General features: G+C 39.3%; 1 protein-coding gene across 5 annotated transcripts; it reads right to left on the reverse strand.

Moving 5' to 3' along the window:
• Positions 1-777: 777 nt before the first annotated feature.
• On the reverse strand, positions 778-19,595 carry SRSF12 (serine and arginine rich splicing factor 12). Of its 5 annotated transcripts, none has more exons than XM_055329555.1 (5): positions 19,499-19,595; positions 9,518-9,624; positions 8,110-8,211; positions 7,817-7,958; positions 778-3,459 (listed from the first exon to the last, which is right to left on the reverse strand). In XM_055329555.1, exons 4-5 carry the CDS (start codon positions 7,945-7,947, stop codon positions 3,090-3,092), a joined length of 501 nt encoding a protein of 166 aa, XP_055185530.1. In that variant the 5' UTR covers positions 7,948-7,958; positions 8,110-8,211; positions 9,518-9,624; positions 19,499-19,595; the 3' UTR covers positions 778-3,089. The 5 variants fall into 5 exon arrangements, with proteins under 5 accessions (XP_055185530.1, XP_055185527.1, XP_055185528.1 ...); XM_055329552.1 differs by lacking the exon at positions 19,499-19,595 and adding an exon at positions 17,795-17,977; XM_055329553.1 differs by lacking the exon at positions 19,499-19,595 and adding an exon at positions 16,996-17,068.
• Positions 19,596-26,215: the final 6,620 nt, after the last annotated feature.

The raw sequence follows: 26,215 nt of genomic DNA on the forward strand, positions 1-26,215 counted from the left end.
CAGACTCCCTGCTGAGCAGGGGGCCTGATGCAGGGCTTGATCCCAGGACCCCAGGATCATGACCTGAGCTGAAGGCTGGACTAAGCCACCCAGGCACTCCATAATATATATATATATATATATATATTTTTTTTTTTTTTTAAATAAACTACCCTCTACTCTCAACGTGGGACTCAAACTCCCCACCCCAAGATGGAGTCACATGCGCGACCAGCTGAGCCGGCCAAGTGCCCCCTAGGTAGCATACATTTATCTACATACAAATACTTTAAATATTTCACCACTCTGTGTAGGAAACAAATTTTAATTTTTAATTCTAAGAACTTACAATTTTAATTTAGTTTAGAGGACTGTAAATGTATTTCTAAATACTTCACATTTTAACTAATTTTGCTTGCCTCTTGCAATGGGATGATAGTAAGGCAGACATTATGTGTAATATAACAGTTGCATCTCAAGTAAACACTACAAATAACATATAAAGCCCCCAAATTAGTTCTTTTCATTTAAAAATAAGTTAGGATTAAATCCTAGGCTCCAAATAAAAAATCTGGCATATTCCACTGTTTGCAACTGCAAAGTATCAGCTGCTATACAGAAATTATTTGTGTAGTATTCTTGGGGAGAAAGAAAACAAACAGTTGTAGTGGCCATTTTTATTTTCTTTGACATTAACTTATCCTCTGATCCTGAACAAATATACACAGGCAGCTCTCCTACACTAAGCTCGGGAGGTACCTGAGTAAATACATTATCTTTAAAGGAAATGATCACAGCTGTATAAAACATTTGCTTTATTTATTAACAATCTTATCGTAAGTATCTTCTCCTAAATGATCCAAGAAACAATTCTATAACAAAAGTGAATCCTAGAATAGAGATATACCTAGAAGACAATTTCTCAAGCAACCAGCACAACTGTCAATTTCCACTTAGTCACAGAACCCATTTACACTGAAAACTTATAATAATTTATTTTCCTAATTCTATTTTCTTCTTTCGCCCTAAACATTATCTTAATTTAGCATATATCTGTCACAGATTTCTCTTCCAAAAAGTATAACAATCAGGGAGGGGTAGTTTGGAGCCCAGCCACTGCCCACTCCCAAGTCTAATAGTGTGTGACCTGGTGGGTATCACTGAACCTCTCTGCATCTCATTTTCTTTATCTGCAGTGGTTTTTTTTTTTTATCTCATACAGTTGTTGTAATGATGAGTGAATAATGTAAAACTTATAGAGCAGTGCCAAGTAAACGCTCAAAGAAGTCTGAACTATTATCATTTGAGTTTTTCCGTCAAATCAAATAGTATCTTCCTAAGCAGTCTAAAGATTATAATGGAAAACCAAATCAGAAGTAAATCAAAGGAAAAGCAACTTCAGAAATATCGCTGTATTAACTTTTCACTAAGATGTAATCAAATGCAAAGTAAAGACACTATAAGTCAATTTCTACTTAGTATTTCAAATTACTGCATATATACGTGGATAAACCCATTTATTTAGAAAATATAAAACATTACTATTAATACTTATCTGTTCTTTCTTTGGACTATCCTTTACATTTTTAACAATGCCACATAATTTTATGACTAAATTTTATTACAGCTGAACACTTCAAAGAGCTGTAGTTTTGAAATAAATTGTTATTATGATTAAATAAAGAAAATGTATTCAGAAAGTACTGTACAGTTTACATTAACTTATGGTACTTGTCTAAATATCACCAGCATATAAATTATTCTGTAAAGTTGTTTCTTACATAGGGTCTAAATTGCAAAGAAAAGTAGAATTTGTATTTAAAAAAGAAAATAGAAGCAACACTGGCTCCTATATGCCAAAAATATAAGACAGATTTTTTTCTTAAGCACTCTAGATACAAATATTAAGTGTATGGGCTGAGAACTTTTAATTTTCAATATAATTCAACAAAGTACGCAAGTAGAACTCTATAAATATATCCCCTATAATAATCATATGCAAAACCATTTTATCACAAATACTACCAAAACCCTCTGAAAAACGTAAACTACAAACACATTTTTAAAGAAATTCTCAGGTTTAACAACTACAAAAGCAATATCAATAAAGTTATTTGGTTTATAAAAATGAAGGACAGTGTAAAGTAAATCTGAATACCACAAAGCTTATTGAGGATGCAGTCTTGAATTCCTTAATACAAGATACTCAACACTTTCAAAAATAATAGGACTTATTCTATACAATTTAAAGTCTTGAGCTGGAACTCTAAAAAAAAATTAAGTAGTAGATGAAAAGTAGGTATGTAGAAATAATGTTATAAAATATGATTTTTATACAAAATGTACCACTCTTCAAATGTATAAGGCTTAGTATGAGTATTTTTGGATTATGAGTGCTGCACACAATTTTTAGAGAAGTAGTCTCCAAGTATTCAAAACTCAATATGTTTAAAACGTTTTGATATTTCTGAAGTGAATGAACACAGTACAGGATGCAACTTAATGTCAACTTATCTATACTGTTCCACATAGTAAAAATTAAAGCTTTTTTGAGCTTAGGAGAGAATGTATCTTTTGAATGCTTGATCTCTATATAAATTCTATTTTTAGAAATGTCAGATTTTATAATATGAACTAATATCCACTAAGAATTGGCCCAAGTCTAAACAGAAGATACAACAAAGACTTAAGGTGTTAAGCAGTTTAAATCTGCCCTATGTAATTATACAGTCATAATTACTTTTTACATGAAAGTAAAAGTGCTTTAAAGTAAAAAATATTTTTGTAAAAGGTATCATTAATATTACTAATACTTAATATGCAAGTATAATTTTCTATATTCGTTCCATTTTACCCATTTCCTTTGAAAAGTATCCTGCCATAATGTAAACAAAAAATGGTCCATAAAATGGTGACATCAGACACATAATTTGTGGTATGGGCCCTTTAAATTGAGACTTTATTAACCCAAAACTAGAGAGATTTTATTTGTTGCACATGCCCAAAGTAACTCACAATTACTATGAGCCTTGAAGAATTTTTATTTAACATAATGAGAGGTTGGATAACTTATATTCGAGACTATGTTGCGCTCGCTCTTCTGTGGCTGTTTACCAGCTGTTTTTATGACGATAACTCCGAGATCTGGAATGTGATCGAAAATGAGAGTGTTTTGCTGTTTGTGCTTTAGCTTCGGAATTGGTATAGCCCTTGGGAGATTTACAAGGGGATCTTGCTATGGAGTCAGAATGTCTTCCATGTGATCTTGATTTTGTTCCTGAGCTAGTTTGCTTCTGAGGTGAACTTGATTGTGATTTTCCTATTGACTTGGACCTTTTTGGTAAGGACTTGGACCTTGACCGTCCTCTAGAACCAGAATTCCTTCTTGGAGTTCTTGACTGCCTTGCTGAGGTAGACCGCCTTGGTAGTGATTTGGAGCGAGATTTAGACTGGCTATAAGAAAATCGCCTGTGTCGAGACCTGCAAACATTCATAATGTTAACAGTATATATTTCACACAAAAACATTTAATGAAAGGTCAGGAAACAGCAGTTTCAGGAATTTATACACTTTAAATAGTATTAGTTATGTTTTTCCTGGATAGCCTAAGAAAAAATTTTAATTTTATTATGCATGCTTTTTAGTTCAAATATAAGTAACAAGTTTGTAAAATTTGTTATATCAGAATCTATGACCAAAAGATTTTTACTTTGCTAGATTTATCTTATAACATGGGTCAGTTCTGAAAAATGCCTTGCATGTTTAATCTAAATTATACAACTTCAATGAATGAGAATCTGAAGGGAAAAAAAAGATAAAGAAAAAAGAAAGTAATTACTTAAAGTTTGTCAAACAGTACTTATAAAAAGAAAAACAAAAACCTAGATGCAGGACTTTTGAATCCTGCCATGATACAACAACTTGCATTAGACTAACCTTCCCATGGAAAACAGCTATATAAAGAAGCTAAACATTATAAAACAACTATTTAAAGGCATTGGAGAATAATCAACCCTAGGAGAACTTGAGGGGTTACAAGCTATGACTCTTTTACTAAGAACATTTTCCAAATGCTGGCATGGAGAAATTGAACCCAACCAGAAAATGGCTATTTGACTAAGCTGGAAGACAAGTTAGGATTCACATTTACCAAAAACGGTTGGAACTAAAAAGCCAAAATTTTAGCAATGAGGGAGTGGCAGACAAAAAAAAAATCTCCTAAAATTTGCCTATAAATTCTCCTTAAGTCACTGTGTAAGTACAGGATGAGACTGTATAAACTGTATAAGTACAGGATGAAACTCCAAGAGGTCAGCAAACACAGCAGTTGGAAGATGCAAGAATTAAGCTGAAATTCTATCAGACACAAAGTGCTGGGAGAAAAGGCTGGAGTTCAAGCTCCGCAAAGGTCAAGGACCCTTGAGTAACAACCCAGGCTTTCAATTAAAAACCCAGAAGGACCATATCCTTATAGGTAAGGACTATGTCCTAAGAGTCAGTGTAAAGCTAAAATATATTAGCTTTAACAATGCCTCAAACCAAGCCTTGATAGGGTCAAGGTGATTTGCGAATATTTCACCTGCTAGAAGAAAACAACTTTCTTTGGAGGATATCATCTAAAGTCTTATAAGTTTTCATTGGCAATGTCCAAAATCCAATTAAGAAATTATGAGGTATTTGAAAAATAGATAAAAATGACTAAAAGCTAAGGAAATAAAAGACAAAAGAAACAGACAGAAGGGACATTGACATTATTCATACAGGAATTTTAAAAAATTACTATGACTAATACATTCAAGAAAATAAGAAGAAAAGACGGGCAAAACAAATATACAAGTGGAGAATTTTAACAAAATATTGGAATCTAAAATGGACATTTTAGAACTGAGAATACGTTTCTGAAATTTAAAAAGTCATTAGATTGATATAATAGCAATCTAGATACAACAGAAGAAAAAGTGACCTGAACTGTAAAACAGATTATTAGAAAAACATATATACTGAAACACAAGAAAAGGAATTTTAGGAAATCTAGAACAGAGCATAAGAGATATATAGTACATCGTCACACAGCCAAAAAGAAAAACTGAATGAGGCAGAAGCAATATTTGAAGAGATAAGGACCTAGAATTTTCCCAAATTAATGAAAGGTATCAACTCACTATTTCTTTTGTTTTTTATTTTATTTATTTATTCATGAGAGACACAGAGAGAGGCAGAGATTTAGGCAGAGGGAGGAGCAGTCTCCATGCAGAGAGCCCGATGTGGGACTCGATCCCAGGACCCTGGGAGCACACCCTAAGCCAAAGGCAGATGCTCAACCACTGATCCCTCAACTCACTATTTCAAGAAGCTCAGTAAACCCTGAAGAATAAGACACGTTATCGTTAATTATTTATATTAATTTCTTGATAGCCCTGTAAAAACAAGGCTTTAAAAAATTGGTTTTAGACCCAGAGTTGTTCCTCTCCATGCAAATCTTTTAAAGTTCTTATTTTTTAAAGATTTTATTATTTTTTTTCCATGCACATGCACAGAGGGGAGGAGCACAGGGAGAGGGAGAAACAGACTCCCTGCTGAGCAGGGAGCCCAATGATGCCAAAAGCAGATGCTTAACTGACAGAGCCACAGGTGCCCCCTCCATCCCTCTCTTAAAGAAAAAAAAGAAAGAAATTATTAAATTTCATTCCTGTTGTAGAAAACCAAATGGGAAAACTGTCCTTGAGAAAAAATCCAACATAGGGGGAAAAAAAAAGGGGGGTGCTGTATTTGGACTAAAGAAGGCTAAAGGGCAATTCTTCAGGAATATATATATATATATTCACTGATATATGAATTCACAAAGATTCATGGAATATCTAATATGAGCTAGGGACTACTGCTAAGCGCAGGGGAGATAAGCATGAATAAGACAAAAGTCCTTGCTCCTCAAAGAGTTCATCATAATCTAGTGGATAGCAACAAACTAGTTTGTTTTTTAATCCATATCCACTAAAAACCAGAGACTCCTTTTTAGTCTAAGATAATATCACATATACTGTATTTACTTATATGTTAGGCTTATACATATTCTGATTATTTACATATACTTACATACACATATGCATACACAAAATCTGATCCTTATAAATATAATGAGAGTTAGGTTTGCATTCTCAATAATACAATTTTACAAATGAAAAAACCTGAGGTCAGGGAGGTTAAGCAATGATCTTATAATGAGTACAAGGCAAAACAATATTGTTTTACAAGATGTGGTTCTTTCTGTTCTTGACACTCCATGATGATTTGGGACAATTGATAGACATTTTTTATTTTTCCCCAGCTAAGCGTATTACTCACAGAAAGAGAAGATTAGTGTAAATGCTGATCATTCTTTTTCTTTTTTTTTAAAGTAAACTCTACAACACCTAATATGGAGCTCAAACTCATGACCCCAAGATCAAGAGTGGCATGCTCCACCAACTGAGCCAGCCAGGAGCCCCAGTGCTGATTATTCTTTAAGAATAGAATTTATGTTAAAATACTACATGCCTATGAAAAAATTCTAACCCTAACCTCGAAATACAATAATTATTTAAGAATTTAAGGCTGCTAATACAATTTCAGTTATCATTTAAATAGCTTCACCAAATAATTAATTTCCATTATGATTTACTATTATTCTAACAGAAACAAACTCCTGGCCAGCAAAATTAGATAACCTGCAAACATCTTTTTCTGAAAAACTTACTATTTTCATGTCTTCTTCTTATAATACCATTAGAAATTTATTTTTAAAAATAATTTATCTTAAAAAAAAGAAAACAGTTTATCTTTTATAAATATATTGATTATATTAATTTTAGGTTCAACCTCCTTTCACAAGCAATTAAATTTCTTATGAGCTTCTATTTTTACTTATTTATTTTTAAAAGATTTTATTTATTTATTCATGAGAGACAGAGAAAGAGAGAGAGGCAGAGACACAGGAGAGGGAGAAGCAGGCTCCATGGAGGGAGCCCGACGTGGGACTTGAAACCAGGTCTCCAGGATCACACCCTGGGCTGAAAGCAGTGCTAAACCGCTGAGCTACCCTGGTTGCCCTCTTATGAGCTTTTAATCATCAGAACATAATATTCTTAAATTTTGGGTTCAGTTAGAAAATACAAAAATTTTATTTATTAAAAATTCTTTGATTTTCCGTCAGTACATATTATTTTTCTATTAAAAAGGTTTAAAGTCTGTCATGAAATAAGAACACTAGAAGATATTCAACAAACTCAAGTAACCATACATTTCAAATAGAAAAGACCATATCCTTTATTTTATTTTATTTTTAAAGATTTTATTTATTTATTTATTCGTGAGAGAGACACACAGGGAGAGAAGACAGAGAGAGAGGCAGAGACACAGGCAGAGGGAGAAGCAGGCTCCATGCAGGGAAGCCCGACATGGGACTCGATCCTGGGTCTCCAGGATCACACGCTGGGTTGAAGCACTGAGCCACCCAGGCTGCCCTTTTTTTTTTTTTTTTTTTTTACTTTAAAGAGAGAGAGATGGAGTGGAGGGGAGGGGAAGAGAGAAGGAGAGAGAGAATCTTAAGCACACTCCACACAGCATGGAGCTGGATGCAGGACTGGATCTCACAACCCTGAGATCATGACCTGAGCTGAAATCAAAGTCAGATGTTTAACTGACTGAGCCACACAGGTGCCCTAAGAGCATATCTAACAAAAGTTGATCTTTTTGCATATTAAACAAAATTATTCTGGTGACCTGTTTTTGAAACTCTTTAAAATGTCTTCCAGAAAAAGTAGAAAATTAAGTTTTCAATCCTCTTGTATTTCGTACTTACTCTTTAAGGCTATCAGACCGTCTCCTATTTCTTCCCCACGAAGAACTTCTACTTCGAGTTCTCCTTTGGCTGGGGCTTCTTGATCTCCTATGATCACTTGGAGAACAAGGGTGACGTTCTTTTGATTTCATTTGGCCTGGTGCTAGAATATGAAACAATTTATCACCTGAAAACCTCAATAACAGTTACTCTAGTAGTATTATTTCCTGAAAGAATTTGACATTAAAAAAAATCTGTCATAACTAAAACTCATTCTGCTGAATAAACAAGATCTAATGTTTAGCCATACTTACTTTTTCGATCACCTTGTGCAAACTGTATTTCAATTTGACGGCCACATACCCATTTTCTATTGAGGTTATAAAGAGCATCTTCAGCATCACGAACATCTTCAAATATGACTAGCTGTTAAGGATACTTTGAACATCAGATATCAAGTAAAAATGTTATTTTTAAATAATTATTTACATGTGACATGAAATTAATAGGAAAAACAACTCCAAATTATTAAGCTTACATCTCCTATATATATATGAAATCAAAAAAGAATTTCACTTTTATCATGAAAACAAATGCCCCCTTATGATTTAGGAGAATCTAAAAGTAAGAAGAACAAATGTGCAATTACACTTTTAATGTACACATTAGTGCAGTTGCAGTATGCATTTATAATGTGAAACAGATTATGAAAAAAAAATTAGTCCAACCCTGGCTAGTATTATAAAAAGAACTGTTTAGGATTCATTCCCTTCTTTCAGGTAAAAGATTCATCAGGTTTTTCACTGAGAAAAATCAGCATGCAAATGCCTTTACTCTGAAATTACAAATTATTCTTTCACTGAAAGACGTTTTAATTATGACATTTAGGAGAAATTACTAATTATACACAAAACTGCACAGACACATGTAACCTAAAACATTATACCTTTAAAAATGATATTTACTTTTGAACCTATTACTTTAAAATACTTTTATGTTCTTATTACTTGGGATATAATTATAAAAGAAACACAAAGGCAATCTGTGAACATCTGGAATTACATATACTGGTTTATAATATCCCACTAAACTTCCTTATCTACATATATATTAAACCTAACTAAAATGGAAATAAACTATATAAAATGACTAAATAGCTGTCTTCCAGGAGGTTATTCACTGGTTTAATTTTTTTTAAAATAGAAAACAGAAAAAGCTCAAGAAATGCAATACAAAATGAGACTGGCAATTACCTCAATGTCACTTGATCTTGAACCTTGACCTTTACTCTTTAAGGCTTGCAAGATGGACTTTATAAGAGACGAAGAACCAACAAAATCAGACTTGGCTTTGACTCTGGAACTCTGAATAAATGTAGGAAAGCCGAAGTCTCAACCTGGTGTTGGCTTTGTCTTTTGCTTGATAAAGACTTCCCCTCTTCCAGGTCTTTATATCTGTGTCCACCCTCCCTCTTTACTCCTTGATGCTTGAACTTTAGGTGCCTTTTTTCTCGCCTGCTCGGTTTATGCTTGGATTCTAGCTAACAGGTTGGTTCAAACTGGGGGTGCTTGCCAGCTACTGTGGACTGCTTTAGATTTTCTGAGATAAAGAAATAAACACATTTAATTAGGCAATATTAATCTCATAACATATGCTCCTGAATACACATGCGTATCTGCACACGTATCCAGTAATTTGACATGCACACAGAAAACAAAGGATATTGAACATAAGCAAATCCTCTTGGGCGGCGGGTGTAGAAGTCAAGTGGAATGTAAACGTCTACTATAGGGCCATATCGACCAAACTCACGGCGCAAGTCCTCAGGCCTGAAGTGTTTTAGAAATAAGGCAAAGAAATATGAATAGCCGGATTAAAATGTTTTGCCTATGGAAATCCAGTTGAAACCTTCAAAAGAAAGTATATTATCTAGACTAGTATTATCTAAAATTGCCTGTCGTAAGAATCACCCAGGGTTTAGAAAGAAGGAAAAAAGAAAACAAATCCTCAGGCCTCACTTTTAGAGGTTCTGGTTTAAAAGATAAAGATTAGGGGCTGGAAATCTGTATTTTTATAAGCACTCCAGGTGGCTGTTAAGCTTAATCAGATTGGGGAAACAATGACCCAGGAAAGTTATCCATCTTTGAAAGTTATTTCTATTACAAGATATTTCAATTGTCAACATAAAGAGTTCTAACAACCCTATTTCATTGAGAACACATTCATTTGCCTCACTATAATTTCATGTTTATGTTAATTTTGTTTTCAGATCACAAGAATTAGGTTCTAAAGAAGTCCTAAAATTATTTCTCAGGCTTTAAAGAAAAATGGATGTTTTACTACTAAACATAAAGCAAAATACCTACTGTATTCTTAAATTTGACAACTATATTTAAACCTCCTACATGTTAGATAGGAACTAACGAGGGGAGACTAAAGGAATATTTAGCATATTTGTTTTCATGGAGGAACAATCTAACTCAAGAGGCAAAATGCTTAGCATTTATAGCTGACAATTACAGTGCATTTGTAATCAAGTCTCTGTTCACCTTAAGACCGCTTAATTCTCACGATGACCCTATGGTTGTTTAGAGATGAGCACACAGACAGATCAATTTACCTAAGGTCACCAAGCCAGCAAAGGACAGAACTAGAATCAAACTCCCACAGCCTGATGCTAGTCTGTTCTTAACCATTATACCCTACTGCTCCCTGGAGATCTTAGAGGTTCAACATTAAGCTCTGGGCACAAAACATGGCTCAGAAGAAGTAAGAGTACTTCAAAACATATTATGCAGAAAGACGACTCGAGAAAACGACCGCAAAGTTGCTAGCCTGAGCAAATGGAAGAAAGATGGTGTCGGTGACAAAAATTAGATAGCTGGAAAAGAGATGAAGAGGGAGGGTGGAGGCAAAAGAAATGCTGGATTTGAGGTGATGGTAGACCATCTCTAAGAGTTCTGTATATAAGGGGTGCCTGGGTGGCTCAGTCGGTTAAGCTCTGCCTTTGACTTGGGTCCTGATCCCAGGGTCCTAGGATTGAGCTCCAGGCTCCTTGAGCTGGGCGACCTGCTCAGCAGGAGGTCTCCTTCTTCTCCACCACCCACCCCCTCCCCAGCTTGTGCTCTCTCTCTCAAATAAATAAAATCTTTAAAAAAAATTCTGTAGACAGGGGCACTGGGCTGGCTCAGTAGGCAGAGCATTTCACTCAGTCTCAGGGTTGTAAGTTCGAACCCTATATTGGGAATAGAGATTACTTAAAAAATAAAAATTTCAACAGACTCCTGTAAACTGAAAATTCTGATTATACAAATTAATTATATTTTCCTTTCAAGACCAGAAGTCAGTGATTAAAGCAGGGATGTGAATTCAACTATGATTAAATGTCCACTATACACCAGGCAGTGCAGTTGACATATTTATTATATGTTTATTATTTACTATTTTTATTTCATTTAATACTTACTATAAAACATTTGTCTGCCTTCCCTGAAACTATTATCTTTAGAGGATAGTGACAATGTCTTCTTTCATTTATTCATTCAACAAATAATTTTTGAGCACCTACGTGGCCAGACTCTAGGGATATGATGGAGAACAAGGAAAATACAATCCTTCCTACCACAGAACACAGACAACAGAGTACAGATTCTCAACTATTCCTGAATATTAGAATCATTTGTGGAGCAGATGTTACAGAAACAGGTACTCCAGCCTGATGCATTAACTCTGGACTCAATTAGTGCTTCCCAGGGTGGGGCCTGGTTAGGTTTAATTTTTTTTTTTTAAGATTTTATTTATTCATGAGAGAGAGAGACAGGCAGAGCATAGGCATTAGGAGAACCAGGCTCCATGCAGGGAGCCCATTGCGGGGCCCCGCCCCACCACCAGGGATCTTACTCTGAGCCAAAGGCAGACGCCCAACCACTGAGCCACCCAGGCATCCTGGTCTAATTTTTTTATGGGGATTCTGAGAATCAGTGTTGAGGATCACTTTTAAAAGGGGTGTCTTTACCAGTATACCTAGCACAGTTGATTGGACACAATAGGCACTCAAAATACTGAGTTACCATTTAATGTTATTGTTATCCATTTCATAGTCAAGGATACCAAGAATGAGAAATTACCCTGCTCAGAGGTACATACAACCAGAAGTAAAGCTGGAATTCAAATGAATATTTTCTAAGGCAATCAACCCCATCAACCTACTGTGTGTGGCTGACAGGAAAAGGATCCTAGATAGTACAAAAGGACGTTGGAGCAATGTTTATCATGGTGGCTTGGAATACCAGAAGCCAAAGGTGACAGGAGTCGGAAGGAGACAAACTTCTAAAAAGAGCTGGGTCCCATTCACTGTCACCACTCCCACACCTATTAGCTGTTTTTTGTTCTCATTTTTGCATTTTTGGGGTCTGTTTGGACATTCAGAAAATAGGGCATTAATACCTATATATCTACCAACAGTATATTTCAATACTTGTCATCATTTTCAGTAATTTTAAGAAATGAGACACTTGGGCAGCCTGGGTGGCTCAGTGTTTTAGCGCCATCTTCAGCCCAGGGTGTGATCCTGGAGACCCAGGATTGAGTCCCACGTCGGGCTCCCTGCATGGAGCCTGCTTCTCCCTCTGCCTTTGTCTCTGCCTGTGTCTCTCATGAGTAAATAAATAAAATTAAAAAAAATATATATATATTTAAATGTTGGGGCAGCCCGGGTGGCTCAGAGGCTTAGCACTGCCCTCAGCCCAGGGCCTGATCCTGGAAACCTAGGATCCTGCATGGAGCCTGTTTCTCCCTCCGCCTGTGTTTCTGCCTCTCTCTCTCATGAATAAACAAAATCTTAAAAAAAAAAAAAAAAAGAAAAAGAAATGAGACACTTATATTTACATTCTTCTTCTAGAAACAATCATTATTCCTCCCTATAACTTTGTCCTTTTTTTTTTTTTAAAGACTTTATTTTTTTTTAAAGTAATCTCTATACCTAACATGGGGCTTGAACTCACAACCCTAAGAGCAAGAGTCACACACTATACCAAGCTAGCCAGGTGCCCCTCCATAACTCAGTATTTTTACTGCAAGTGAATATATCCCTAATTATGTGTTTTTATATATACATAAAATTCCATTTAAATAGTATCTGACAGTTTGTGTAATTTTGCTCCTTCTCCATCCTTGAGATTTCTCTATGTAGTTCTAGATCACTCAATTTAACTCTGTATTGGTATTATCAATAAACCACAATTTACTCATCCCTTTCTATGGATAAGCACTTAAGATGCTGCCTTTTTTTTTTTTAATTGCAAAGGGTGCTACAGTGTACATTATGATACATGTGCTACATACAGTAGAGCTCTGCTAGATTCCTGGAATGTATCACAATGCAATTGGTGGGTTAGACAGTATGCTTATCTTCAGCTTCCCTACATGTTCTCTAGAGTGACCGAATCAACTTATACTCAAAACAGCCATAAGAATTCCTATTGCTCCCACCTCATTGACATTTTCAATTCCTTTTTTTTTGTTTTTTTTTTTTTGACATTTTCAATTCCTTTTTTTTTTTTTAATTTTTATTTATTTATGATAGTCACAGAGAGAGAGAGAGGCAGAGACACAGGCAGAGGGAGAAGCAGGCTCCATTCACCGGGAGCCCGACGTGGGATTCGATCCCAGGTCTGAGAGAGGCAGAGACACAGGCAGAGGAGAAGCAGGCTCCATTCACCGGAGCCCGACGTGGGATTCGATCCCAGGTCTCCAGGATCCCGCCCTGGGCCAAAGGCAGGCGCCAAACCGCTGCGCCACCCAGGGATCCCTTCTTTCTTTCTTTTTTAAAGTAATCTCTACCCCCCCAGTGTGGGGCTCAAACTCAGGATCCCAAGGTCAAGAGTTGCACTCTTCTGACTGAACCAGCCAGGCACTCCCAGTTCCTATTTTTAAAATAGCCTTTGATTAGTAATGCCTTGAATCTACAATCTGGGAAAGAAGTGATAACGTAATATTTTCTCTTCCAATCCAAGAACATGGTATATCTATCATTTTATGTTGTCTTCTTTAATTTCTCTTGGTACTGTAGTTTTTAGTGCAAAGGTTTTTATTACATGTTTTATTGTTGTTGTTGTTAAACTTATTCCTAAATCTGTTTTTTGACACTAAGGCAAATGAAATTGTCTTAAAATTTTCATTATTTTCAATTGTTTGCTGCTAATATATAGATTTTTCATAAGTTCATCTATATGCTTGATAACTTACTAAAATTCACTAGTTACTGTAGTTTTATGTCACTTAAGAATAGGTGCAACTTTTGCTTCTATCTTTACAATTTTTTATGACTATTATTTTTCTTGCCTTGTTACACTGGTTAGGACCTGCAATAAAATGATGAATGAGGATGTGTGAGTGGCATCCTTGGCTTGTTCTTTTTTTTCTTTTTAGATTTACTTATTTTAGAAAGAGAGCGCAAAAAGGGAGGAGGGAATCTCAAGCCGACTCTGTACTAAGCTCAAGGCTCCACACAGGGCTTGATCTCACCACCCCAAGACCCTCGTAACTTGAACCAAAACCAAGAGTTGGACACTTACCAACTAAGCCACGCAGGCTTAGCTTGGTCTGATCTTAGGGGGAAAGCATTCAGTTTTTAACCATTAAGAATCTTGTTAGCTATAGGGTTTTCATAGATGCCCGTTACTGGGCTGGGGAAATTTCCTTCTATTTGAGTTTGCTGACACTTTTTCTTATGAATCTTGCTGAATTCTAATACTTCTTCTATAGCACTGTCAGTATCAACATAGCCTCATATACACTGTAACCAAAGAATGCTAAGGATATCCAAAAGAGGGGACTTGATGGCTGTTCCCAAACCTGATGTGCTGTTATGCAGCAAAATGAGAGTTATGTTTGGGATTTGGACATTACTTTGTTCCATTAGAAAACTATACCTGACATTTAAAAAAAAAATTACTCTTCTACATGGCAAAAAAAAAAGATATTATTAAAATCAATATTCTTTTTTTTTTTTTTTAATTCATGAGAGACACACACAGAGAGAGAGAGATGCAGAGACACAGGCAGAGAAGCAGGCTCCATACAGGGAGCCTGACGTGGGACTTGATCCCAGGTCTCCAGGATCACACCCTGGGCTGAAGGCAGCGCTAAACCGCTGAGCCACCAGACTGCCCTAAAACGTATTTTAAATCTTTCTTTGGTTCTTGTACTCAATTTCGTTCCTAACAAATTTTATGCTAAGCCATAATATCTTTTAATGTCTTGTGCTTTATGGCATATATTAAAATGGCTATTGCAAAAATAACATTTGAGATAAAATTTGGCTTTGTTATAAAACTCACATTTTATTAAATGAAATTTGAAAACAGGATGAAGAAAATTACACAAGTGGACTTTCTAGGCTCATTTTCTATAGTTTTCCTTTCTTCATTTTTTAATATAATTGAATTCACACAAAATATATAATTTTATGTCATTTAATATTTATCCCAATAATTTTCTTTATAAGCATACTAAACATAAAATTAATTCAAAACGTAAAGCATACTAAACATAAAATGAATTTAAAACATAAAATTAATTTATCTAGCCAGCATGCTACTAGCATGCTACTTCATACAAAAAAGCTTTCAATATAGGTTATATGTAATTATATTACCTTCACAAAACTACTCAGTAGCTATGCAATTTTAGGTAAGAAACTTAGTTTCTCAAACCGCAATTTCTAATCTGTAAAATGGGATTAACGAAGAACATACCTTATAGGGTTATTCTGAAAATTTACTAATATACACAAAATGTGTAGTATAGTGCTTAGCACACAGTGAATACCCAATAAATGCTACCAATTACTATTCCATTAATACAAACCCCCTAGACAACTGCCCCCAGTGGCAGTGCTAAAAAGTGAAAAATTTGTAAAAGGAAATCAATAAATCTCAATTTTTAGTCTTGCTTACTTATGGTAGATTATCTAGATCAGAGATCATGTGTCACTTGCTGATGTGTTTTATTTGGCTAGTACAATGTTTAAAAAATGTTAAGGGGGGGGACACCTGGGTGGCTCAGTTGACCATTTGCCTTCCACTCAGGGAGTGATCCTGGAGTCTCAGATGGAGTCCCACATTGGGCTCCCCAGAGGGAGCCTGCTTCTCCCTGTCTGTCTCTGCCTCTATGTTTCTGTCATGAATAAGTAAACAAAAAATAATAATAAAAAAAAATGTTAAAGGTTGGGACGCCTGGGTGGTTTAAGCGGTTATGTCTGCCTTTGGCTCAGGGTGTGATCCCAGGGTTCTGGGATCGAGTCTCACATCCGGCTCCCTGAATGGAGCCTGCTTCTCATTCTGCCTATGTCTTTGCCTATCTCTCTGTGTCTCTCACAAACAAATTAAAAAACAAAACAAAACAAAACAACGATTAAAGGTGTGCTGAAACATGAAACTGCCAATATTTTACGGCTTTTAAATCTACAAAAATGGGAATCTCATGATTCAACTCCATAAATGCCAACATTTTGAAACAGTTTACACACATGAACAGAGTTTTCTGACTTTAGAAAATTAGGATGATGTGGCAACAAGTCCAAACGTCTCCACAGTAGTTATTAGCCGGAGCTAGTAGTACCAACTTGCTGTCCTCTTAGATGGCACTTTGCTACTACAGTCCCCACTATCCCATTGTGCCTTTAATCTCACAACTTCACTCCTATTACTCTGGCTGGCCCCTGTGGGGGCGAATTCCAATCAGAACTGGAAACCTCTCTCTCTCTCTCTCTCTCTTTTTTTTTTTTTTTCTGGTAGACACACTGGAGCGGCTTGATGCTTATTTAAGCATTCAAGTGGTTTGTTTAACTGTGTGAATTTTTACTCTACCCAAATTATAAATTCTGTTTTCTACATCGTGTAAGGGTAAACAGGTTGAGAGAAGAACAAATATAAACAGAGGCATCTTTCAGATGTCAATTAAGGTATTATTAATCCACAATCTATAACTGTGACCTATATAACAGTCGGGATCAAATTAAAAAAAAAAAAACAAAAAACAAACTTAACATTTACTCCCCTAACGTAAATCATGATGACTCCATTATGGCTCTGGAGTGAAGGGCTCCCATAGATCTGTAGCCACGAAGCCCCACGTAAGTCATCAGAACTCTGGGCTTCTGCGTTTCCTTATGCACAATAAAAGATAATACTGCCTACCTGAAAAAAAGGCTGAGCGGGGAGCAAATCAAGTAAACCCGGCGGAACGGAAAGGTCTCTGAAGAGACCTCTGAAGAGGTCGGCCCCTCGGGCGCCTGGGAGGGGAGAATGCGCTTTGTGCCCAAGTCCTTGCTCACCAGCAAGGGGCAGGCACCGCGCAAACGTGCCCCGGCGCGCAGGAGAACGCGTGCCCCCGGGCATCCCAGTCGGTCGGCCAAGTCCAGGCAAACCGTTATCCTGCGTGTATGTCGCACCCTGAACTTTACAGGAAGACATCTGGACCTCCTCCCCCGAACCCATCCTTCGTGCTGGGCAACAGAATCAAATTCGGCCGCCGTCCCCCGCTGAGCAGAGCGGACCCGGGGAACCGGAACCGTAAGGCCCAAGGCAGGTGCGCGTTATCTTACACCTTCGCCGCCATCCCCGAGTCTCGTCCATGCGGGACGCGGGCCGCGCAGCTCGGCCGGGGCCCGGCGACAAAGGGCCCGAGCGGAAGCGCCCTCGACCCCGGCGGCCGGGAGGGAGCGGCGGGCGGGCTCCAGCCTCGGGCCCCGCGCCGGGGGCGCGCCGAGCCGGGGCGGAGCGGCGGCCCGAGGCCCGAGGCGCGCGTCCCGCCCCGAGGAGCCCGAGGAGCCCGAGGAGCCCGCGGCTCGCAGCGCCCGCGGGGAAGGGCGCCCCCCGCCCCCCGCCCCCCGGAGGCCCCGGCCCGGCCCGGCCCGGCCCCGCCGCCGGCTGCGCGACGCCGCCGTTACCCCGCCCCTCCCCCGCGCGCCAACCTGCGGCGGCGGCCGCCGCTCACCTGGTGGCGTCCGCGACGTTCCTGACGAACAGGGAGGTGTTGGGGGGCCTCGTGTAGCGCGACATGACCGCTGCCTCCGCCGCCTCCGGGCCTGCCCGCGGCCGCCGGGCTCGCTCCGCGTCTCGCCGCCGCCGCTGCCGCCCCAGCAGCTCCGCCGGCCCCTCCGCGACCCCCTCCCCTCGGCCTCGGCCCCGCGAGCGCGCAGCCGCAGAGGCGGGCGGGGGGCGGGGGGGGCGCTGCGCGGCGCGAGCCCGTCCGTGCGGACCGCGCGGGGGCGGGGCCGAGCCGCGCCGCGCCGCGGGTGGGGGGGCGGCGGGGGGGCTCGGGGGACCGGGCGGCGCTGGGTCCGGGGCGCCGAGGGGGTGCGAGGAGGGCCTCGGAGGAGGGGGCGGGGCCGCGGGCATCCGGGAGGCGGGCTGCGCGCGGGAGTCCCGGGGCCCGAGAGATCCGGGAGAGGACGCAGCGGGGCCCGGCATCAGGGTGGTGAAGGCCAGGGTCCTGGGGGCTGACGCTGAGCTGGGGGCCCCCGGATCCGCAGACGGGGGTCGGGCTTCGTCGGAGTCGGTGGGGATGACGACTGACTTCGACTGCCCGACAGCCCGACAGCCCCTGGGGCCTTCATCCCTACATCCTCAGACATCCTCAGCTCGAGACTTTGGGAATTGTTCTGTCGCCTGCCCCTTTAGGCCTGAGCCTTCAAAGGTTTTCAGATTGCGAGGACTCGGGGTTTTGTTTGTTTATTAGTGTCTTGATTCTTCATCCATTATTCCTTTAGGGCCTACTATTCAGCGGTGGGTCCATTCTTTAAGATATTTATTGAGTGCCTGCTATGCCCCAGGAAGTGTGCCAGGTGTGGGATATAGCAACGAACACTGCAGGCCCAGTCCCAACCCCCCAGAGCTGGCATTGTAGGGGGGGGGGTCCAACGGTACACGAAAGAACAAATGAATGTGTGATGTAGAAGAAAGCAATGAAAATGTAGTGGCAATTGAGCAAATTTATTTTTTTTAAGATTTTATTTATTCATGATAGACATAGAGAGAAAGAGAGAGAGGCAGAGACACAGGCAGAGGGAGAAGCAGGCTCCATGCTGGGAGCCCGACGTGGGACTGATCCCGGTTCTCCAGGATCCCACCCTTGGCCAAAGGCAGGCAGGTGCTAAACCACTGAGCCACCCAGGGATCCCCTAGGCAAATTTAAAGTACCCTCTTTTCCTTGCTCCAAAATGTAGCCCAGCCCTTTCTAGTTATCCTCTGCCTTCAGGTTTGCTCTTGTGGTTGGAACAACCTATTACCCAGAACTGTAACCAGGTAACTTGTAATTATTAATTAATAGCACTCCTTTTTATTCTCAAAAGCACTTGATTTTGGTGGGTAAACAATAAGGTCACCCTATGCAGCTCACAGCTGTCTTAAAGGCTGGGAGAGTTTCCCAAGGTCTAGAAATGCTTCTGGAACAGTGGTCATTCACTCAAAGAGGAGTTGCTTTGGCACAGCAGGCACAGGGCTAGACGGGGGATATAGCCTGGGTAGGGGAGTGAGCAGGGTTCCTAGTCTCATGGAGCTGACAGTTTGGTAGGGAGGTCGAGTCTAACAACTACACTAATAAACGCATAAACTATACAATAAAGGCTGTGGTTAAGAGCTGTATGCTGCTGAAAGTGCCCCTACTGTGGTTGATAAACAGGGCTAGAGGATCACTGACCTTTTCCTGAAGTCTTGGGGAGATATTTGAAGAATGAAGAAGAGAAATCCATATACTGGAACAGCATGTGCAAAGACTTTGACACAATATGGGACTGAAAGGAGGCAAATGAGTAAAAAGCAGGAGAACAGGAAAATAAGGCTGAAGAGCAGGCTGGGTGTATAGTAGGAAAGTTTGGAATGCTGACTATAGTGGTTTGCTAGGGCCATCGTAACAAATTAAACCTGGAATTCAGTGGTTTAAAACAAGAAAAATTTATGAGGTGCCCGGCTGGTTGGGTCAGTCAGTGAAGCATGAGACTCTTGACCTCAGGGTTGTGAGCTTGAGCCCCACGCTGAGTATAAAGATTCCTTAAAAAGAAAATCTTTTTTAAAAAAGTTAAAAAGTTTATTTATTCATGAGAGACACAGAGAGGGACTGAGGCAGACAGGCAGAGGGAGAAGCAGGCTCCATGCAGGAAGCCTGATGTGGGACTCGATACTGGGACCCCGGGATCACGCCCTGAGCCAAAGGCAGATGCTCAACCGCTGAGCCACCCATGAGTCCCATAAAATCTTTTTTTAAAAAGAAATAAATTTATTCTCTCACAGTTTTGGAGGTCAGAAGTCTAAAATCATGGTGTTGGGGATCCCTGGGTGGCGCAACGGTTTGGCGCCTGCCTTTGGCCCAGGGCGCGATCCTGGAGACCCGGGATCGAATCCCACGTCCGGCTCCCAGTGCATGGAGCCTGCTTCTCCCTCTGCCTTTGTCTCTGTCTCTCTCTCTCTCTGTGACTATCATAAATGAATAAAAATTAAAAAAAAAAAAAACTCTTAAAATCATGGTGTTGGTACACACTTTCTCTGAAGGTTCTAGAGGAGAATCCTGCCTTGCTTCTTCCAGTCCCTGGTGCCCTTAGACATTCCTTGACTTGAGGCTGCATATCTCTGGTCTCTGCCTCCATCTTCACAGGTCCATCTCCTCTTCTGTCTTATAAGAATACCTGTCATTGCATTTAGGGCCCACCCACATAATACAGGCTGCTCTCATGTCAAGATCCTTTAACTGTAGCTGCAAAGACCCTTTTTCCGAATAAGGTCATATTTGGGGGTTAGGACTTGGACACACCTTTTCTGGGGCCACCATTCAATCCACTATGATGACCTTGTGAAGATAAGAGACTTGATTTGGTGGGAAATGAGTTATTAATAAATCTATTCCTTAGCATATTAAGTAGAATAAAAACTCCATGTAAACTATGAACTTATTTAGTTAAAAATATATGTGTGTCCATATGTAAATTGGATTTTTTTTTCTAGGTGATTTTTACTTTTTTCTTCTTACCTCTGGTACTGTCAGATTATTTTTGAAACCTTCCTTATAACTGGAAAAATTTTACAAAGCTCTTTACAGTTTGAAGAAAAGCTTTTGTAGGAGTATGTGAGATTTAACAGTACATGAGAAGTGTTTTTTTTTTTTCCCCTGTTCCTATTGATGGAAGTATCTGAGGAAAGGGTTTTAAACTGTGAAAGGAGGTTCAGTTAGAAACTTGGACTTTAAAAGTAGCTGGAATTGGGGGCACCTGGGTGGCTCAGTTGGCTAAGCATCTGACTCTTGATTTCAGCTCAGGTCATGATCTCAGGGTCGTGGGGTTGAGAGTCTGCTTGAAATTATCTGTCCCTCCCTCTTCCTCTGTTTGCATGCTCTCTCCCAGTCTGTGTCTCAGAAATAAATTTTTAAAAATATTTTTTAAAGTAGCTGGAATTGGGGATCCCTGGGTGGCGCAGCGGTTTGGCACCTGCCTTTGGCCCAGGGCGCGATCCTGGAGACCCGGGATCGAGTCCCACGTCAGGCTCCCGGTGCATGGAGCCTGCTTCTCCCTCTGCCTGTGTTTCTGCCTCTCTCTCTCTCTCTGACTATCATAAATAAAAATTAAAAATAAATAAATAAAGTAGCTGGAATTGATTTAAAGTTCGTTGTGGAAATGGTAACTGCAAGGAGATGGACATGTGAATTATCTTGACTAGTGATCATTTCACTGTATATATATATCTCCATTATATTGTACACCTTAAGTGTGTACATTTTTATTTAATAATTTAGCTGTGGACCCATAATTATTTATATTACATAAAAACATATGCTCTTCCTGTTTCTAAAGAAGTGTAAGTAACCTGCTTTCTAGTTGGAAGGCCTGAGGAGGGACATGGTCAGGCATGCACAATGAAAGAACATTATACAATGCTCCGCTTGGCCAGTGTCTTGGCCAGGTCATCAAACCAGTTGAGATGAGTGATGAAATTGTACTTTGTCTTTTCCTTGGCATTTTGGAGTACACTTAAAGAAGTAGGGAAAAGGCTTAGGTCAAGACTAGATACCCTGCCTGGCACCATACTCACAAATAATATTTACCCTAAGTCCTAGAATTTAGCTAGGTGCCATTTAGTAAATCAGTCATTGCTTTGAGGCACCAAATGGTATCCTACCAGCTTGGGAGAGTTAATTTTTCTTTCTAAATCTCCAGGGAATTCCCAAGGAGTATACCACTGGCAAAATCTGACAATTGTTTAATAACGATAGCCCCTATTCTATGGCAGACTTTAATATATTCTATGTAGCAGCTGCTTCCTTTCTACTTAATACATTTAAAAAATTATGGTCTGTCCTCACTACGAAAAAAATAATAAAATAAACATAACATAGATTACTGATTTTATTTATTTTAAAATATGTTATTTATTTATTCATGAGAGACACACAGAGAGAGGGGCAGAGACACAGGCAGAGGAGAAGCAGGCTCATGCAGGAGCCGACGTGGACTCCATCCTGGGTCTCAGGATCAGGCCTGGCTGAAGGCGGTGCTAAACCGCTGAGCCACCAGGGCTGCCCTATAAGTTATGTTTAAAATAAAGGCACATATGAATTTATTTCTAATTTTGAACCTTTACTCCTGAGCCCTGTCTTTGGGGGAGAATGCCGATAGCTAACTTGTCATTTAGAATCTAAGCACTTAGGGCTTGCCTTCATGTTCCACCTGCCCTCCCACTCTAAGCTGGCTATCTCTTCTACTCTTTTTGTGACTTTGGAGCATCTATTACAAATGGTAGACAGGAGAAACACAACCCTTTCAATCTCAACAGCAGATTTGGGGGGAAAGTTTGAAAGTACAAATACACTGTTTCTGGGTTATTTGTAAAGTTTGAAATTCAAGACTATCCCTATTTTTAATTACTGCAGATATGCCAAGGCTGGTTTATAGGACCAAGAAACATGTATTTGTTCTTTTAAAGTAATCCTGTAGTGTATGTGGCTATATAGTTATCTTTTCTTCCATTTCTTAAATCGATCAAAGTAGGTTAATTATTAGGTCTATAATTAAGGAGTCAAATCATGAAAGACGAATATATCTTAATCAGATCAATGAACTAGTTTTGTTCTTGACTGTCAAAATGGAGAACTAGAACTTAGTGAAAATTATATTGTACTTGGGTGTGTGCGAGTGTCTTGAAATCAGTGTGAGGAAAGTATTTTGAAGAAACAAATTCAGAATTAGTAAGTCACCTGATAGTGAACGTTTCTTATGCTGGGAACTCACTCCCCAACAGATGGTGCTAGCTCTCCAATAGTTAGAGCTGCTCTGGTCTACCCTTTCTTAAAACGTTCCATGCATGACCTTGAAAGTGAAGAGTGATGTGGTGATTTGGTTTTTTGTTTTGTTTTGTTTTGTTCTTTCCCTGTCTGTCCCAGCTGATGTAACCACCATCCTAAATCTTTTTTTTTTTATTGGAGTTCAATTTGCCAACATATAGCATAACACCCAGTGCTCATCACATCAAGTGCCCCCCTCAGTGCTTCTCATCCAGTCACCCCCACCCCCCGCCCTGATGTGGTGATTTGTATAGAATGTATTATAAACTTTCTTCTATTGCACCCAAACTTTGGTTTATGGGTTATTATTCCACACAACCTAGTTGAAAAATCTATGATTGTATCCTCTTATGAAGTTGATTTCTTCCACAGCAGCTATAGGAAATAATTTAAAAGGTCATTTATGTGGTAACAGTGGATGGTATTTAACTTTTTCTGAAACACTGGATTACAGAAGGCCTGTCACTTTACCTGCATGTCCCCCAAAATGACACTTGGTTTTGAAAATTTTAGAGCTGTGTGCTTCTTCCTAACCTAATTAACTTGGCAAATGTTTAGTGATAATCTGCTGTATGTTATCCACAGTACTAGGAACCGGGGATGAAAATAGGAGTTATGCTTTATAGTTCTGAAAGACCCAGGCCAGTGTTTCCCAGAATTAAGTCATTTTCATATAGCCTATGAGATTTTTGCCATGGTGCACTTCTTTACTGTAATAGGCTTTTCTTTAAATTGGCTTACTTTTATTTTTAAAAAACACTCTATCACCAATATTAAGTTTTAAAGTTTCACAGAGAGAGGGTAATCATTACAAAATATCATTTTATTAGAAAAAATGTAAATTCTAGACAATTTTATCTATAAAGGGTCCAAGACTGAGGTCTGCACTCTAACAGAAATTAATCATTACACAACAGAAAGATGCTAAAGCCACCCTAGCACCAAAATAAAATGTTTTCCCTGATGTAGATTATTAAAAGGGGACCAACTCTCACTCTATGCAATAAATAAAACCATCTGTAGTACCACCAATGGTGAGTGTCCTACAATTTGGGAGACATTCTAGCTAGAGGGAGATACACATGTAAACAAATCATTGCAATACAGTTTCATTAGTGGTACATAAAGATCTCAGAGTACTATGTAGAACATGATGGAAACAGATTAGCTCTCTGTGGGGGAAGGGAGGCTGCAAGTTATCGTAAAGAAAAGTGATGTTTGAGCTATTTATTGAAGGGTGAATATAAATTCACCGAGGAATGGTAAAAACAGAGCATTTCAGAGAAAGTGAAGTAGCTGAGCAAATGCGTAGTGTGGTGTGCTGACCTAAGAGGAGAAGGAAGAAGGAATGCTAAAGAGGTTGGCATGGAGATTAGGAGCTAAGTTTTGAGAGGTTCAGTGTGTGTGTGAGTACACACACACCAGGGAGCTTTCTTAATTCTTTTGTTAATGGGACTCCATCAAAAGTTTTTAAACAGGGGATTAAGAAAATTAGATCTACATTTTATAGGATGATTCTGACAGATTCATAGGATGAATTGCAGGGAGTAGTGGTAGAACCTGGTACAAGCAGATCAGTTAAAAGTCTCTTGCATGCAACGTATTTTGTCCTTACAAATTTTTTTTCTTAAATCAGAGAAAGACAAATAATCTATGATCTCACTTATATGTAGAATCTAAAAATAAACTAGAGCTCATAGATACAGAGAACAGACTCGTGTTTCCAGGGGCAGGGGATGGTGGTTGGGCAAAATGGGTGAAGAGGGTCAAAAGGTACAAACTGCCAGTTGTAAGAAAATAAGTGCTGGGGATGTAATGTATAGCATGGTGACAATAATTAAGTATACTGTATTCTATATTGAGAATTGCTAAGAGAGTAGACCTTAAAAGTTATCATCATAAGGAAACAAATCCATCTAATATGTGTGTGGTGATGGATTTTTTTAATTTAATTTTTTTGTGGTGATGGATGTTAACTAACTTATTGTGGTCATCCTTTCATCATTTATACACATATCAAATCATTATTTTATATACCTAAAACTAACACAATGTTGTATGTTAATTATATCTCAGTTAAAAACAGATATTTCTTAGCTTTTTCCACTGAAAATACTTAGAAACAATGACTAGCCCCGCAGCATTCGGCATCCCTAGAGCCAGAATATAGTCTCTATTATTTTTTCCTAAAAGGAACCATGACTTTGGAAGAGTGGCTAATGCCAGGTCTAGGGCAGGAAATGTACAAGATAAGCCTGGGATATCTGGTCATTTCAGAAAGAAAGAAGCCTTCAAGGTCTTCGGGTGTCATATTAAAAGGATTCAAAAGACAACACTGGCTAAAGAGGGGACAATCTGAATATCAATAAGAATAGTAACTGCAATGAATTAAAACATACCAAATATTTTTAAGCGTACAAGTTCCTAATTATACTAAAAAACACCAGCCTAATTGATCACCTTTTGTTTTTTCTTAGAGAGGAAGGGGAGCCATGGAAGGAGGAAAGGGAGAGGGAGAGACAGAATCTTAGGCACGCTACATGCCCAGCACAGAGCCCAATGTGGGGCTCGATCTCACCACCCTGAGATCATGACTTGAGCAGAAATCAAGAGTCAGACACTTAGCTGACTGAGCCACCCAGATGCCCTAATAAGTTTTTTAAAAATTGAATCTATCCTTCCTCTGGATTAGCTCCACTGGTAGACTGCTCAGATTGCCAGTAAGAAATGTTTACAGGTATTACTTGAGGGGGTTTGTTATGGAGCTGGTGGGAGGGCTGGTGGAGGCATGATTACACAGCAGAACTCTGTTCTAGGCTTTCAGTGCCATAGAAGGGCCTCAAGCCACTGTAGAACTTGGCTTCAGGTGTCCTTGGGAAACCACAAGTGGTGGTGGTGGAGCTGTGGCTGGATGATGGGCATCTGGACCCCGCCCTCTGTGGTCTTCAGCTGGAGTCAGTGGTCTGTACATCTGCCATTGGCCTTTTGGTGGATCTCATATTTGTTTAGACTTGTCCTGTTGGCTGGAAGCTGACTTTATGTGCAATGGAGAATGCTGTTTTCACAAACACTGGCTCAAAATGTCAAAAA

The sequence above is a fragment of the Nyctereutes procyonoides genome, unplaced genomic scaffold (genome assembly GCF_905146905.1).
Source record: "Nyctereutes procyonoides isolate TBG_1078 unplaced genomic scaffold, NYPRO_anot_genome, whole genome shotgun sequence".
NCBI lineage: Eukaryota > Metazoa > Chordata > Mammalia > Carnivora > Canidae > Nyctereutes > Nyctereutes procyonoides.